The following is a 16444-nucleotide window of genomic DNA, read 5'->3' as shown; positions in this document are numbered from 1 at the left end:
TTCTTTCTAGCCCGCTCGACAAAACCCTGTCAACCCCTGGGGATTGGGGATTTTGTCAGACGTGTGCTGAGTGGGCGGGGAAGGAGGAAACTCTGCAAGGGTAAATGAATGGGTGGCAATGGAAATACTACTATAGTAAGCCCTGCAGGAAAGTCGATTTCATGAGCCTATGGAATCAAACATTCGTGTTGCAGAGAGCGACTCTTTATTGGCTGTCAGCATATTATGTCCCATATTTTTGAGGGATTTTGGTTAGCAATGTTCTAGGCTATTCTTCTCATTCGCTGGTGGGGTTTAATGGTTAGCATCGGAGCCAATAGCTGAGAGTCCCAGCTATTACGTAGCAAATATGTAAACAGCGCGTTACCCTCCAAACAAAACAAGCCCGTCTATCATAAATCTTGAGCTTTGTCACCCTCGTCCATCGATTTATTCAGCTCTGTCTTGAAACCCCAATCTACCGTCCATTCGACCTGCCGATACGATGATGGCACCCTGCCAGAATTGTCGAGGAAACGGGATCAAAGGCGGGAATTGCCCATCTTGTGGGGCGGCAGGATAATTTCCAGGTCACATTTACTTAAATGTATGGAGAATATTCTTACTAAGCTTTTATATTCAGATGCTGACGTTATCCCGGCCAGGCTCGCTCAAGTTCCAGCAAATACCAATATCCTGCTTCATTCTTTCAAGTATCCCGCTCATGTGTGGATTCGTTATTGGCAACCCCTTCCATCCACCAAACAACGCTTTCGGCATCCCAAATATGATGGTCAAGCCGTCACCGCTTTCGAATTGATGATTGATTCTGGGGTCGAACAGTGTACTGGAAAGGGGTTAGCCTCATTAGCCTGCGATCTTAGGAGTTAGAGTGGAATTTTCTCACAATCCATTCGATATTGGCTCGCTTTTGCTGAAACCTTGAAGCCCCTTCTCATCGTTTGTAAACCAAAGCTTTGTACTTGCGGGCCAATCTTCTACATGCGACCCGGCAAAATACCGAACGCAAGTCTTTCTGGTTAAAATATGCAAACCCAAGCATTGGCCGTCTTGTGCTGTATTCCGCTTCAAATGGAGAGGTTGGTCGCCTGCCATATCCCCCCACCATAGACAGTGCCTGACCATATACGGCCCTGGTCCAAACCAGGCTCGCAGGAAGATTTGTAACCGTTGATTTGCCAAAATCGACCGAAGGATGTCCAATCCCGCGCAGCCCCAAAAGTAGGCCAATTTATGCAAATCCTCGGCTGCTTCAGCGGCAAAATCATCGTTCCAGTGTACAAATCCTTTTGTTCGAAAATCCGATAAATCTGGCGCCGCTGTTTGGTTTATCAGAGCAGGCACTCGCGGCCCGCCAGATACTCCAGAGGGGGGAGAACAAACCACTGGATCGTCGCTAGGCGCATGAACATCGTGAGTGGGATCGTATTCGGTGGGATCGACTGTGAAATTCTGAATCTGAAATATTCCAGCCCAACCATCCATGTCAAGTGGATCAAGCGTGGGACATGAGTTGATGGGCAGGCACTGCAGGGATGTTGGTGTGTTGCTTCCTGTTACCGTCAGAGGAAGGTCACAGTGTAAAAGTATCAGCACGATTTAATGAAAGGGGTGTAAGGAATTTAATTGCGTTGAAGTTGTCCTTATAACAGAAACAGTTCTTACCAGGTGCGTGGTTCTGTGGGGCTGGCGAGGGATCTATAACAGAGCCGGATGTCATAGATGAAGATGTTTTGTTCCATGTGGGTCGGTCAATCGACGGGACAGGGCTTTGTTCTTGAAGGCCACCCGCTGGGTAGTCGTGCTGCGATGGTTGAGGCCCCGAGTTGGAAGTCTCGGACACGAAGTATTTTTCCTGGACTTTGGTTTCGTCACTAGCAGTTGATACTCCAGATAACGCTGAACGCGGTGAGGCCAGGGAATCTCTAACGGCATTCTCGGAGTGTAGACTTGAGGAGCGTCGTCGTTTCCGCGACTGCGTCTGGTTCGGATGGCTGTCATTGTCGTCGGTTTTTTGTTGGTTAAGACTACAACGGCGGTCAAAGTGTTTTAACCTATTGACAAGCCCAGGAATATCTGCTCTAAAACAATCATAGGTAATGCCTATGGGTGAAGAGTTAGGAGGTGTAAAAACGATGCAGTTTGAAAACAACGTTGTACTATACCTAGCATGCAACTCTCCATTAACTTGGCAAATTCCGAATCTCCAGCCAGCTGAAACCTCTTCCATCGTTTCTTTGCTCGAGTGGCGAGGCGCTGTCTGCTGCTTTTATCGGCATGTTGATGTTGATGTGGATCTTGATCATCGTCCTGAAGCTCGCGCCATTCCAAGAGTCTGGATAGAAACCACCAGGCATGATCGATGTCGAATGGGAATTTGTCAATCAACTGAGCTGACTGGCTGGAAACAATTTCCGGAAAGCGTAGCACATTGATTAAGTCTTCTTTGGGCAAGCTGCGACAAAGACCCACGATGGTTGAGAAAGATATATTCGTCGCATTGGGATTTTTCGGCGGAGAGTCCATGCAGGTTTGCCAGAATCCGGCGGCAGCTCGAACTTCCTCTCTGTGATCTCTCTTTCATAGATCCGATAGACAGAAAATGGTTTCTTCCCACGTGTTTGCAGGAATAAACCTAAGTTGGTCAAACTAATGCCTTTTCACATTCTGCAAACAAATCCTTTAAAAAAACCCAGTTAATCCAGCTGCCTTTGATCGAAAAACGAGGAAAATCAAAAACTATTCGAAACCAAGCCAAACTTCTAGCAAAAATGACACTATTCAAGAAATTTCTTCTCAGTCTTTTGGTTTATTTCCTTTGCCTTTTGGACTTATCTCTGTTAACAGTCTCGTTTTCATGAACATTTGCATACGTTCACTTGGTAGAAAGGCTCGGTGCGGGACGGGACAGTTCTTCAAAGTCCGGTTCCGATCCCATACTAAACCCTTGAGTATCATTAACCCAAGCCATATCGAATTTGACCAGTTTATCCAGAGAAGATTCCCTTCCCTTTTTGATAGGGGTGCCTTGGGCTTGGAAACTTATCCGAGACGTATCGTTCTCACTATTCTCCTCCTGATAATCATCATCGCTCTTGTTGTCGTCGTCGTCGTCGTCGTCATCCGTGTAATCACCTTCGTCATTGTGTTCGTTTTCATCAACGGTCTCTTCTTTATCTTCGTCGTTGATTTCGATATTTCCAGCATCTCCGGAGTCTGATAAGGCAAGGAACTCCGTGTATGGCCCAATACTTTGTTGGACATGCCTTCCTACCGCCGTTATATCGGCAAAAAACTGGCCGTGGCCTGCATAGTACGGCCCCAACTTTTCGGTACATATTTGGAGTTTTGGAGGCCTGGATGTTGGGGTGTAGTTCGGGAGCCCTTGTGGTCCTAATGATCCAACATTCACCCTAGCCGTAATGGTATCTGTACAAAAAATGAACGCCTTCTGGATATCTTGATGCAGCGTAAAGCTTCCCGACGTTTCAAATATGTCTCTTTCGTCCATTACAGCATCCCAAATTTGAAGAATTGTCATCAAATTCTGCCGAACTCCGGTGTAAAGATCGCGTCCAAGCTCAAGACGTTGACGGAAAGCATTCGTAAAATCAAAATTGCTGCCTAGATCGGCGGCCAGTGCAATTTCCTGCGAAGACAGTATTCGTGGCACATTTGAATTGCTGGTTTGGACATAATGCTGGTATTTCACCCAGCTGCCGAACAGGGCCATATCGTGGTGGGCTGCGTTCATGCTGGGCACTTGAAAGATGGAAACTATGGTAGGAATGAGAGATGTGTTGCTGCGTAAGCGGATCGCTTTTCAGTGGTTGGTCGTACAGTCCAAAAGCACCTTTATGTACTCAGGGACATTAGCCTTTAGTCGAGCGCGATAAAAACTACCGCAAACCTGGCGAAGGATATTGTTCCAATATGGCTTTCGGGACCAGTTTAACGGCAGGAGCATTTACCCGAACCCGGGATTCGCTCCCTCGACCCGACAGGAAGCGGCCCTAAACCTGGCGGCTTTGTAGCTGTACCGTTTCCACCGCAAACCCGCCCGAATTTTCGAAAGCTTTAAGAGTGGTGGCGTCTACGAAATCTGCAGGATGCGGCTACTGTCCCGCCCAGGATGCAGGCCTATTTTTTTGAAATTGATTGTTTGGAAGTCGGCTTGTTCCAAGGTTTGTTGAAATGATGGCAAAAGTACGAGAATTTGGTGCAGAAATTCTTCTGGCCTGTTGAGCGGCGGGGTACATGACTACGGTTGTGACGGTCACGGCAGGGCAGATGTGGCTATGTAAAAACAGACACAAGAAACTCAAATGTAACGCTAAGACACTTTCACGGCCGGCCCAAAATTTCTTAAAATACAGCAGTTCAACCGTTGTTTATTACATAACAGAAAACCGTCCTGCACTATAATTATCCTCTTGACTGTAACTCTTTGTTAAAAACAAGCAGATTTGTAGGAGCTTTCGCATGCTGCAGTCAACAGGGACTCAGAAAAGCGAGCCCTCAAGCGAAGAGTGTCTTGGAGCCAAGATCCGAGAATGGCTGGCGAACGTCGGCTATTAGTAGTGACGTAGCAGGAGGCAGTTGAGCAAAGAGAACGCAGAAATCAGCTATGGTGGTCAATATTAGATAGTAAAATATCTTGCGCAGTAAAATCGAATTACCCTTCGCGCCTTCTGCGAAACATTCCTTCAAATCTGGGCATGGGGAGCAAATTGGCTCGTTGGCTAACCAGTCGAAATGCTGTTGCCTTTGCTAGAAGTTATAGTGTTCCCAGCAAGCGGTCGAGGCTGTCGGCTAGAGCGCGGTTGAGGGTTTGTATGTTTAACATGACCCTTCTTTGTAGCATTATCCTCGGCGAAAAGACCTTTTTGCAGACATTGGGAATTGTCGCTAAAGGTCCAGTCCTCAAGGATATAAAGGCGAGTTTCCAGGTTGTTTAAAGCTTGGCGGAGAGAGTTGTTTTCTATATGTAAATCCGTTACCTCTTTATGCGTGTTGCGCCAAGCCCTTGTGAAATACGTAGAATCTGATCTAATATGATCTGTTGTATATCTAATATGCTTTAGCCAGGATAGAGTGCTTTCCCTGAATAAAACGTTTTCTTTTTCTACTTCTTTGATGCGCCCTTTGAGGGAGGAAATTGTGTCTTCAATCGCACCGATTCTGGCCTCAGCGGCGGCAGCCTTGGCTTCAATGCCGGCGACGAGGTTTTCGAATTGAAAGGCCGCAACGGTTGATTCCAGATCCTGCAGCGGGCTTTGGACGAAATCTTTGTTGATCCGCTGAAGTTCCTGCTCAACCGAGGAAAATTTGAGCTCCAATTGGGTCGACGGGGATGGAGGAGGGGTTTGTCGCTGAGTAAGAGGGGAAAGCCAAGCAGGGGTTTGGCTATTAGCAACAGCGTTTGGGGCTGGTGGCATTGTGAAATGATGGAATTTACAGGTGTTTAACCAAAGAAAAATCAAGCCTATTTAGCTTTCGATCCAATTACAAGTGTCGCACGGTTGCTCATATAGAAAACTTCCAGATGCATTTCCTGCAGGGTAAACACGTAATTGCCCAAGCTTGGGCATCCACAGCTTCAGCTAGGTGCGCAGCCATGGTCCAGGCTCACGGCTCCGGGATGCTGTTCCCGTTTTACGGCTAGCGCGCACACACATGCGGGCGATATCCCTGCAATACACATGCGCGATATAATACTCGCCATAGTAGCCGATTAAATCACCATACGCATTATTACGAACATTCTGTTTCGCATATCAAATCATTTTATCCGCCGGATATTTATGAATGTTGGCCCATCCTGTTGTTGCGAGTGGGTCTTGAAAATGGCAACGTCGTCAGGGGAAATAACAAAACATGGTGGGCTGGTACCACACTGTCGGGTCTGGATTCTAATTAGATCACAAACACAGCCTCCTCGGTTCCAAACTATCGGGAGCATTCAAAGCTCAACGTCCCCCGTCCTTCCAGTGAGGCGGCGGTTGTTTTCCGCGCCACTATGTACAATTCGCGCACACCGCGGCCCTGCTCACCTTGGTGCTGCAATTCCCTTCGATTCCCTTTTTATGTGCTTGTAAACCAGGCAACAGGATCCGGGCCTGCATCCCGGATTGTGGTGCCAGTCAGGGCCTAATATAGTCATGAAATATCAACTCAGTGCCCCGCCATCCGTAGTCCACCGCTTGTGGCACCTGTCGCAGTAGCGATGTATCAACTTCCCCCTGAATTGGTGATTAGAATCGCCTCCCTGCCGTTAGATGCCGTGCAAAATCTTCGTTTGTCTTCTTCGTGGCTGGCAAACATAACGGTCCCTGTATTTGCACATACAATTGGGGTCCTCCATACGGTAGATTGTATACGCGACTTACAGTATTTCCTAGCAGATGCCACGATTGCAAAAAACATAAGAACGCTAAGGATATACCACGCGGTTTGGCCGAAATGCCCGCGTAGCCGCTGGGCGACCCACCCGCTGTTATCTGGCGGAGAGCGCAACGGCACACTTTGCTGGGAGAATCCTGACGTTAAAAATGCCTATCATGCTTATAATAAGTTCGTCATGTCGCAGCCTACTGCCGAAAGCCTCAAACGTGTTTTCGCCGCATTACCCGCATTGAGCTGCATAGCTATTGAACATGTTAGGAAATGGAGGCGGGAAAAGCATCCAAAATATAACCGACTGATAAGCAAGATCTGGATGGAACCTCATTTTGCGGATGCTGTAGACGCTACTGTAAAAACTGCGCTCCAAGCTTTGGAAATTTGCGGTGGCATAAAGGTCCTGCGGATAAGCGGCAAATTCAACCCTCAAAAAATTCGGCGTTGCGTTCCACTGTCAGCAATTTCGACTCTTATACTCGTTTGTTGAATACAGCAGACCCCAAAGGTTTGAAGGCATTCTTGGGATTGTTTCCCAAATTGAAGTATCTAGTTTTGAAAACAGCGGACAGCAAAGAGCTGCGTTGCCAAGATAGCTTTTACTTGCCTTAACTTGCCCATGCTGGAAACGGTAAAATATTGAAGCTGCCAGATTTCGGGCCATTCCTCTCTAATTGTTTCGAGCGCAGCGAATCCCGGCTCCGGGTGTACGCCTCGGCCGTTGCACTGGTCGGGGACACTTGGCAATCAATGATGCCGGCTTTCCAAAGGTGGCATGGGACATCAACCGACCCAAATGTGATCCCGTTCCGGAGCGAAACCCTTGGCCCTGGATCGTGGTCGTTGTTGCCGCGGTTAGCCAAGAGGATTTGGCGTTGCGCCGGAACATATAAAGGCGCTTTTAGTTATATTCCTCTAGTAAATATCCAATCGCAATATAAACCAGATTGAACAAATTACTCTCAAAAACTCCCATGCCCATTATGAATGCCTCTCACAACGACATGCTCTTATTCGGCGATTGGGTGAAATACCAGCATTACCTTCAAACCATCGATCCGAAGGTGCCACAAATACTTTCCTTGGGAGAAACTTCCCTGGCTGCAGAACTTGGCAAAAACTTCGACTTTGCAGATGTATTCCGTCAACGTCTCGGGCTTGGTCGCGACTTTTATATTGGGGTACGGCAGAATATAATGGCAATTCTCCAAGTTTGGGATGCCATTGTTGACGAAAGGGACATGTTTGAAAAGCTAGGGAGCTTTACGCTGGATCCAAATATCCAAAAGGCGTTTATTTTTTGTGCGGATACCATCCCGGCCAGGGTTAACATCGGATCTTTGGGGCCAAAAGAATGTCAAGGGCGCACTTTGACTTTGGAGCCTCCCAAGCTCCGGAGCTACACTGCGGATTTAGGGTCGGATTATGCGAGCGACCTTTCTTTTAATAGCAATACAGCGCTGGAGCAGGTCCAAAGCGCCACAACATACCCGGAAGCTCTTGCCCTGTCAGAGTCCGAAATTGTGGACGAAGAAAGCGAGGATAATGACGAAGACGAGTACACGGACGATAGCGACAATGAGAACGACGAGGATTATCAGGACGATGAAGGCGAGGATTGTCAGGATGATGACGAAAAGGACACTGTGCCCCCGGCGGATCCCCAAGCTCAAGGCACAACTGGCAAAAAAGGCACAACTAGCAAAAAAGGACAGAAATGTACTTTAGAGGAGCTTGTCCAACTCGATATGGCTTGGGCGCTTGACCCTGAGGGTTTTAGGGATATGAGGCCGTCAGAGCCGGCTAAGGACGAGTCTCATCCCGCGCCCAAGCTTTCTGGGAAACGGGGTTTTGTAGAAATATCCGGCAAAGGCGAGGCCGGCAACAAGTACAAGCCAAAAAGGCAAAGGAAGTAGCGTGCAATGTTGCAGGGAGTCGATGCATTAGGCTGGTCAACCCACCCTTGTTTGAATTTGCATTATTTTGGGAGACTTCCAAGTTAACTGGATTAACTGGACAATCTGTATTGTTTTCTTTCTTTTGTCAATTTTGCGGTTTTTTTTTGAACTGCAGTAGTTTGAGCAAAACAGTGCAAAAATACGTATGTGAAAATATCTATACAGAGTATGTTATTTCTGCGAAGAAGCCTTAGGCTGTGGTATAACTGGCGCTGCTATAATATCGACCAGCACAACTCTGCCAGCCATAACCGATTTTGTCGACATTGGTCTGATATCGAAGCTGGTGCAAATTAAGTGCGGCTTGGAAAATCTCTTGATTTGGCAAGGTAGGTGTCTCAGTATCCAGCAGATAGCCTGGCAACCGGACAGTAGGACTTTTCACAGTAGAGAGAGGAATTTCAGAGATATCCACCCTCCTGAGTGGTTTTCTCATTGTGGCAGTTGGAGGAAGGCGTCGTGCACGCCTTGGTCGATCCTCACTTGATGACATTCGCAGCTCTAGAACCTCGCATCTAGCCTTCAATTGATGACAAATTTTACAAAACTATCAGTCCATTGTCAGCTTTTATAAGGCACGTAGAAAATCTGGGGCTTTTGGACCTACAAAGCCCTTGCTTGTAGCTTTGCTGTGCATTGCTGATGGCTGGTAGGGTGGTGGCCGAAGCGGCGGCAGAGGACAGCGCCCTAAGTTTCCAGTTTCCATTGCCAACACATCCCATCCATTCATTTCTGTCAGTTCTATGCCTTCTTTCCTACCCGTTCGACACATCCCTGTCAGGTTTCTCCTTGTTTCCCACCCAGCAGCAAAGCTCTCGCCAACTCTTTCTTCCTCCGGCCCGCCAAGCTTCGCGACAGCCCGGATGTATGCCGTATAACTTCATCAAGATGGTCAGGGTAGAGAAAAATCCGTTTCTATCGGCTGGATATCGTCTGTTGGGCCTAGACCAGAAAAGTACGCCTATGAGGAAGGAACCGTGGTAATGTCACGGTTTTACAAGCGGATCTACTTCAATTACCCAAAGGAAATATATTGGAATGCAATGGTACAAGCACTGTGATGAAATACCCTAAAAATAACTACAAAACTAGCCACTGTTTCCTTGTAATCCGCGCTCGTTGTGAGCTTTCACGGGACACTTGAGAATCGCTGCAAATCATTTGACCTTCCTTGGACGCCCCTCCACGCACCCCTGGTGGTGGGCCATAACTACGAAGATTGTTGGCAATCCCAGGGGGCCCAATTTGGATCCGGATGCTAGGCAGCCGCCTCACCGAGGCTGTCTGATACGAAATGCATAAGTCTAGGCGGGCAAGACAGACTGGCGAAATGCAGATTTAACTTTTCATCGTTTGCAAAACCGTTAGTGCTTGCATAAGCAACAAATCAACCAAGGCACTAAACTCTAGAGGGCCAGATTTCCTCACTTTGCGCAAAACTTGCCGGCGATTCTACCTTGTAGGCGAAGTCATACGATACCAACCCTTTCAATCGGCTGGTTTTTGCATCCATTGCCCAAACCCGAGTGTCTATGGCTGAGCTTGAGCGCCTACTTGACCGAGCTGAGGCGAAGTATTGGATTGCTGGTTTGCGACAGATGGGAGCACTGATCTCCAAACTTAGGAACCTAGTGTCTGAACCCAGGAAACTGTTTCCACGACTGTGCACACTGTTGTTTCTACGAATCTAACAAGCTGAAGGACTGGACAAAATAACAATTGACCGATGTATTCGCATTAATGCCATACGAAAAGCTTATATTGGCCTATCAAACCCACAAATCCAAATCAGTTACACGGTTGGCTTGTTCTTTACCTTCCAACCGAGATTGGTTCTCCAAATGAACTCTTTATAGATGACCAGTTGTTGGTTCTTTTGGCAGCGAAGAACCAAAAAATATGATATTCGAAATGAATGGCACAACCCTTTTTGGTATGCATTCAGCTCATATAATAATATTTTTGTCCTAATCCCGCCATCTCGCCACCTCTCGCCATCTCGCCGTCTCGCCACCTGGTGCCACTTCGCGCCACCTGCCCCTCACATAGCTTTAGTGTTTTAATTTTGACTTTACAGGCTTCCGTTTACAGCTTTAGCAGACATTTCACTGTTTAAATGCAAGCTGCTGAGTATGGAATAAATCAAGTTTTCCAGCAAAACCAACGATGACAGAACTCGGACTATCCTGCCCCAGGGGAGGTCAATTTTACATATGCCAGGGCAACACCACCGAATTTATTGGCTGTTGTACAGTCAACCCGTGCGAGAACGGTACAGGCGTTTGTCCTCAAGCGAACCTTCTTCAAGCAAGCTTCTCCTCAGACGCATACGACAGAATCCCACCACAGAAATGCTCAGACCGGCAGGCTCATGGTACATGGTGGACGTGCAAAGGTAACACGACTATATGGCCATTCATCGGATGCTGCACCAAAGATCCATGCTTGAGTGGGACTTGTATACACAGCGACTTGGTCCCTGCCTATCTTAGCGAAAGCAAAACGAACGCTTCTGTTTTCCTCAGTTCACTACCATCTGGGACCATGACAACGAGCCCCATTCCTTCCAACTCGCCCGACTTCCAGCCCGCACTTGCAATCAGTGGGGTCGTCCTGAGTGCTTCTGTTCTAGCTATACTTATCGTCGCATTTATCTGCTTTCTATGTTTGCGTCACTTGCAACGGGCCAGCAACCACTTAAAGTCGCCGAATGCCTCAGTGGAGGACAACCTTAGAAGCTTCAAAGGTCAGTTCACTTCGAGAAAAGTTATATTTTGATAGTGCTGATAGGTTTTAGGCCCATGCGATGAGCACAACAGCCCTGGCCAAGATTGTCACCAAGCGCTGCGAAAGGAACCAGATCCAACAAAGCCTGATCCTCGACTTTTAGCATCAAGCCAGCTATCATCAGGAGAGAGTCACCATAATTCCCCGCAAATGAGCAATCTTTCGAGAGCCACAGCAACCTCGCGAGACAAGGTATATCCGGGTTATGTTGCGTACAACCCTAACGTTCCTAGGATCAAACATCCTGGGAATGCACAACCTGGGACCACACAGCCTGAGACCACACAACCTGGGATTGCACAGCCAGTGCTTACCGAAACACCCGAGCCTCCTGGCTTGGTAGAAGTCGATGGCAACCCGGGCGCTTTCAAGGCGACTAATATGGCATATCGTACGGGGCCTCAGCATGCGTCGATCTATTATCCAGCCTACGGGGTGGTTCGGCCTTGTTGAACAACCAACCATCAAGTTTATACATTTCATACATTGCCACCCATTCTTCTGCGAAAACTCCGAATTCGATTTCAATGCACATGAGATGGTCTTGGGCGAGACATGAAGGGAATTTTTTTACCAAGGAATAACGGATCCCAGACGCGCATAAAATGGAAAAATGGTGCTAGCTAATATCACTGTAATCGATACTTCCACTCAGAACTGGATCTGCGCCTAATTGATTTGTTAAAATTTTTGCGAATTATCAAACAACAATGGTTGGACTATGTAGAGATATAGATTGATTCCAAAGTGATCCGCCAGACTCTATGCTACAAAGTGCACTTTATATATCCTCAATCAAGCGAAACTCCTGCTATGATCCTTTCCAGGTTGAGTTTAAACGCAACCTTGAAAAATTATCGCTTTCTACCCTCTACGTGTTCACTGCAAATAGTAATAGTACCCTCATCGGTATCGCCACCCAAACTTTTACACAGACTTCTGCTCACATCTTCTGTCTTTGTGATACATTTTCGCAAGGTACTTTGCATTATCTCCACGAGTGTTGATAGATACTCTTTTGATGTGTCCACCTGCTTTTGTAGGTGGTGGTTTTGCGCGGCGAGATATTTGTTATGGCTCGTTAAAGTTTCTACTTTTCGTTGTAGACATTGAAGCTCTGTTTCCAAAGATTCTTGGAGATTTTCTCGCTTTGTCTTTTCACGGTTAGGGTTTCGAGTTGGGGGCTTAAGGGAGCAAAGAGGTAAAAGAGGAAGCTGTTTATCAGACATATTTGATTTTGGTCAAGGAAAATTACACGACGGGTTTTCCCAGAGCATTCCTACTTAAAATACATACGAATGCCACAGATATCTGATCCGAAGCTTCTGTTTTAGGTATCGAGATTTAAAAAGAGGCCGAAATCAAAGGCGATTAATTTCCCCGCATGTTACAAACTGTCTTTGGGCTAGAACTAGGAAAGACAGGAAACTGAATTTGGATACTTCATCGCACCTGCGGCTTGCATGCTTTGCGTATATCAGCTCTGTGCAACTACAAGTTCTTGTTTTTGAATCCTGGTTCTGGAACCAAAATTTCCCAACGGGGCCCTTGGTCGCGCTAAGCGCTAAGCATGAGTACTATCAAGGAAGAGTGGGGTTCCCTGACGTCATGAGGAGCTGAGGTGTAAACCTCGGGTGAGGATATTCAGGGATGAGATATCGTACGGATTTTCTCTTCATCAACGGTCACTGTTCGGGAGCACCAATTTGCTCACATAGTTACAGTGCTGCAGAGCCAGGTTTTTGGTCCCAGTCAAATTGATTTTATCTTTCAAAGAGGACATAAGTTAGGGAATTGCTCAGTACCGGATCCAGCGGCAGGCCCAACGTCCAACAGCAAAACCCAGTTGCATTTACCTTTATTCGACAGAGCAGGGGTTGGGGCTAGAAAATCCGTCCTCGTAGCTGAAGGCTTGATGCTGTAAATATTTCCCTAGTCTTGTATAACCGTTTCCGACTGCAGATTCTTGTTTGCAATTTTTTGCTTTCCGTATACCATTTCAGTATTCAATACGCGCGAATAAACTGCCCTGCATGCCCTGAACATATAAACGAGGTCCCTCGATCTTCAGTGCTTAGTTCTCATCAAATTTCGAGTCACTCCGTCGCAAGGCTGGCCCTTTTCCGACTTCAATCCATGATTTAGAAGAGAACTCTGAGCAAAAATAAGCAACATGGCACAAGTGACTCCACCAAGCAGCAAGGAAAATACTCCTGGTCTTGAGCTGCCCACATTGAAATCGGTGGGGCTCATGACAATACCGGAGCTGACCAAAGCGGCAGAACAATACCAGTTAAGAATACCCAAGTCAGGAAAAAAGGCAGAAAAAGTATCTGCATTGAAGACTGCGCTATTCGAACGCGACCCTGAGTATTATAAAAACTTAGGCGAGAGCCCGGACTCTCTCCTGAGCACAAACGACAGTACTAAAGACAGTCCTAAAGAGAGTACCAACAGCAGTACCAACGGCAGTAACAAAGACAGTGCCAAAGACACCACCAACAAACACAATGAAAATGAAGATCGAGACTGGAATGCTCCTCCAGTTGGGCTACCAGGCCTTTCGACAATAAAGACTGCAGAAGATGCGACAAATGTAGCCCAGAAGTTGGGGATGGGCAGCCTTACGTGGGACGGCAAACCAGAATCCGATTTGGAAGTTGGCGAAATGATCCTTGCTATCAGATTAGAATTGCACAACAGGTGGCCAAAACAATACGAAACCCCAATATCTACCGAGGGCAGCAGTAACAGCTCCGCTGACGCTGGGAGCGATAACGAAAACTCTACTGTGAAGGAACAGAACTCTTTTGAAAAGGTTGACGTTCCTGAAGCGAATGGACGCGCTGCTTCTAAGCTTGCAGTGGACACAGATAAATCGCTTGACATGGAAGATCCACGGTCATACTTCATCACCACCGAAACAGCAAAGACAGACTTTGAATGGCAGAAAAAGTTCGATCCGGTTGAAATCCTTTGCTGTGGCGATAAGACGCAAGGACACAGCCATCAGCTTGAAAACGGAGAGTATGTTGTTGAGAAGCTCCCCCGCGGTGGGAGAGTTGCTGTCGCCTCGCAAAGCCAAAGTAATCCCGGGGTTTTCAAGTGCTCTGCAGTTAAAGAGACCAATGAGATTCGTCATATTCTCCTGAAACACGACAGATTTCGGTCAAACCTGAGCATCGTTCCGTCCTCGCACCAAAAGTTAAAAGGAATTCTACCGAAATCACTCCTCATCCTTTTTATGGTTGAGGTTCCTTTAAAGAGTAGATTCAACACATATATTTATGGGATCTCCTTTGACGACGATGACGACAAAAGAGATAATTCTACTGCTCGCCCTATTGTTCGATATACCGAGACTGACTTGATTACACGGTTTGGCCACCCTTCAACACAGGAGCTACTACATAAGTGGTGTCTAGTAGCTGGACAGCGAAGGAAAAACAAGAAAAGGGCGCTGGATTTGATCCCAGACTATGGAACAATGAAAACGATTTACGGAGAAGAGACTACAAAAGACTGCTTAAACCGAGCTGGAGTCTTCAAAGACATGGTCTATGAATTACCTGAGCTCGAGGAATGATGAGCCTAGTAATAAGATATGAGAGGCGCGCTGATCAAACGACCAACCAAAGCTCATAAGAAGGTTCAAGAGGCTTTGAGATGCAAAGATTCAGGAGAGGTTGCTCGAGAAGTGATCGCGGACGAAAGATCTTTGCAGAATTTGAACTGCGTGAATTTCTGGATATTCTTTTCCACTTGTTTTCCCCGACCTTGCGAACATGCTGCTGGGCAGCGCGAGGTTCAACCATCATTTATTCTTTTCTTTTTGCTCCCATAGGCTTCTCGCTTTCTAATTTGTGTTGTTTTTCTGTTTTTGATGCTTTGTTTCGCTAGATTAATCCATAAATAGCAAAAAAAAGAAGGAAAAAAAGAAAAAAAAAGAAAGAATGGCCAACATACAGAAGGAGGTAGAGTTCTTATTTTTATAAAGTCTGCGGCTGTGTCCATGGTACGGATGGGCCTCTTCGTTCTGCTTCTGAAAGGGTGTTCACTCACTCACAGTAGCTGAGCGGTCTCAAAATATAAACAAGCACAGAACTTGGCGGCATTGCTAAAAAGCCGTGGAACTGATTATTGTGGCCCAGGCAATCGCAAACGAGCCTTTTAAAGTGCCCGAAAACAAAATCAAGATCTGAGGAAATGGATTATTATAATCTCCTGAATGCGTCGCGAACTCGTCTGATAGTACATCGGCTCCAAAGAATTTGGATAGATATAAGTGGGGGAAATTCGTCACTGACCATGATTAAGCATTTTGAAAACAAGAGTTAAAAGAGATTTTGCCGCATTGCATATCTTGGAATCTACATGCAGTGCTCTAGGGCAGTCAATAGATCTCCCGACTTGCAAAATTTGAGGGATGGAGGAAGAACATGGGTAATGCCCGCTGTTCAGATTTGGATAGAGGGTAAGAACAGCTTTGTTTTAATTCACCAATCTCAGATTTGAAGACGCGAAGCAGATATTTTGGGTTTTAAGCCACAGCGATTTCGGTAGATATAGGGCGCTTAATAGCCGCCTGCCTAAATGTTCCAACACCTTCGCGCGTGCTTTAAGGACTGCATATTTTGGGTTCAAGAAAGCGGCTTTCCAGCAGAAATTGCTCCAGGTCTCGCCCCGGTATCATAGGCCCTAGCCCTTGGTGCCTGTTGTTCGCAAATCTCCCCCAGTTGTTGCGGGAATGAGTGATGCCGAGGTCATGTCCATTGCTATCGAGGGCTCTACAGTACAAAATCAGCGAAAATTTCTATTGGACCGTATTTCCAAGCTTGAGGAGGGCCGCGGCATTTTTCGAGCTACAGTGGGAACACTTATAGTCCCGTAGGCAGTTGGAAGGATTCTATTAAACGTTATCGGCCTTTAAAAGGGTAATCAAGGACGTGGAGGCCCAGATTTTGTGGCTAACTTCATCTCAGTCTCTGGCTACCTAATCCTTGCTTATTTGGGTGCCACTTCTGCCAAGCTGGTATAGCAACACGACTCCAAGCGCCCAGATATCCCAAGTCGCTCACACGAGTATATGCGGAGAAACTCGAGTGGGAGGTACCTGGGCATCCCACAGACCAGCACATTCTTCAAAGTACTTAAAAGATTCATACGGCTTCCCAGTTGCTCTTTCTCTTGTTTGTACTAAGGCGTATTTCAGCCACGCAATTCCACTGAAAATGGGGTTTCTAATGTAAGGTCTTGGAGCTTTTGTCCTGAGATTATCGGTCCCAGTCGCTGAAGAGGCC

General features: G+C 46.8%; 6 protein-coding genes across 6 annotated transcripts; 3 read left to right on the top strand and 3 right to left on the bottom strand.

Moving 5' to 3' along the window:
- Positions 1–516: 516 nt before the first annotated feature.
- On the bottom strand, positions 517–2230 carry MGG_13677 (uncharacterized protein; the record flags this gene model as incomplete). The annotated part of the gene is made up of 4 exons (XM_003708712.1): positions 517–826; positions 887–1553; positions 1666–2027; positions 2166–2230. 4 exons carry the CDS (start codon positions 2228–2230, stop codon positions 619–621), a joined length of 1302 nt encoding a protein of 433 aa, XP_003708760.1. The 3' UTR covers positions 517–618.
- Positions 2231–2643: 413 nt separating this feature from the next.
- On the bottom strand, positions 2644–4196 carry MGG_02014 (uncharacterized protein). The gene has a single exon (XM_003708711.1). The coding sequence runs from the start codon at positions 3752–3754 to the stop codon at positions 2876–2878; it is 879 nt and encodes a 292-aa protein (XP_003708759.1). The 5' UTR covers positions 3755–4196; the 3' UTR covers positions 2644–2875.
- An 808-nt stretch (positions 4197–5004) lies between these two features.
- Positions 5005–5438, bottom strand: MGG_02013 (uncharacterized protein; the record flags this gene model as incomplete). Its single annotated transcript, XM_003708710.1, has 2 exons — positions 5005–5049; positions 5130–5438. The coding sequence occupies 2 exons, from the start codon at positions 5436–5438 to the stop codon at positions 5005–5007; spliced, it is 354 nt and encodes a 117-aa protein (XP_003708758.1).
- Positions 5439–7595: 2157 nt separating this feature from the next.
- On the top strand, positions 7596–8315 carry MGG_02012 (uncharacterized protein; the record flags this gene model as incomplete). Its single annotated transcript, XM_003708709.1, has 1 exon — positions 7596–8315. The coding sequence occupies one exon, from the start codon at positions 7596–7598 to the stop codon at positions 8313–8315; it is 720 nt and encodes a 239-aa protein (XP_003708757.1).
- A 2124-nt stretch (positions 8316–10439) lies between these two features.
- On the top strand, positions 10440–11919 carry MGG_15997 (uncharacterized protein). Its single transcript, XM_003708708.1, has 2 exons — positions 10440–11103; positions 11155–11919. The coding sequence occupies exons 1-2, from the start codon at positions 10524–10526 to the stop codon at positions 11595–11597; spliced, it is 1023 nt and encodes a 340-aa protein (XP_003708756.1). The 5' UTR covers positions 10440–10523; the 3' UTR covers positions 11598–11919.
- Positions 11920–13317: 1398 nt separating this feature from the next.
- MGG_14615 (uncharacterized protein) lies at positions 13318–14569 on the top strand (the record flags this gene model as incomplete). The annotated part of the gene is made up of 2 exons (XM_003708707.1): positions 13318–14171; positions 14545–14569. 2 exons carry the CDS (start codon positions 13318–13320, stop codon positions 14567–14569), a joined length of 879 nt encoding a protein of 292 aa, XP_003708755.1.
- Positions 14570–16444: the final 1875 nt, after the last annotated feature.

This window comes from Pyricularia oryzae, chromosome 1 (assembly GCF_000002495.2).
Source record: "Pyricularia oryzae 70-15 chromosome 1, whole genome shotgun sequence".
Taxonomy (NCBI): Eukaryota; Fungi; Ascomycota; class Sordariomycetes; order Magnaporthales; family Pyriculariaceae; genus Pyricularia; species Pyricularia oryzae.
The sequence above is the reverse complement of the archived record's forward strand: the minus strand, read 5'-3'. Positions and strand labels throughout refer to the sequence as shown.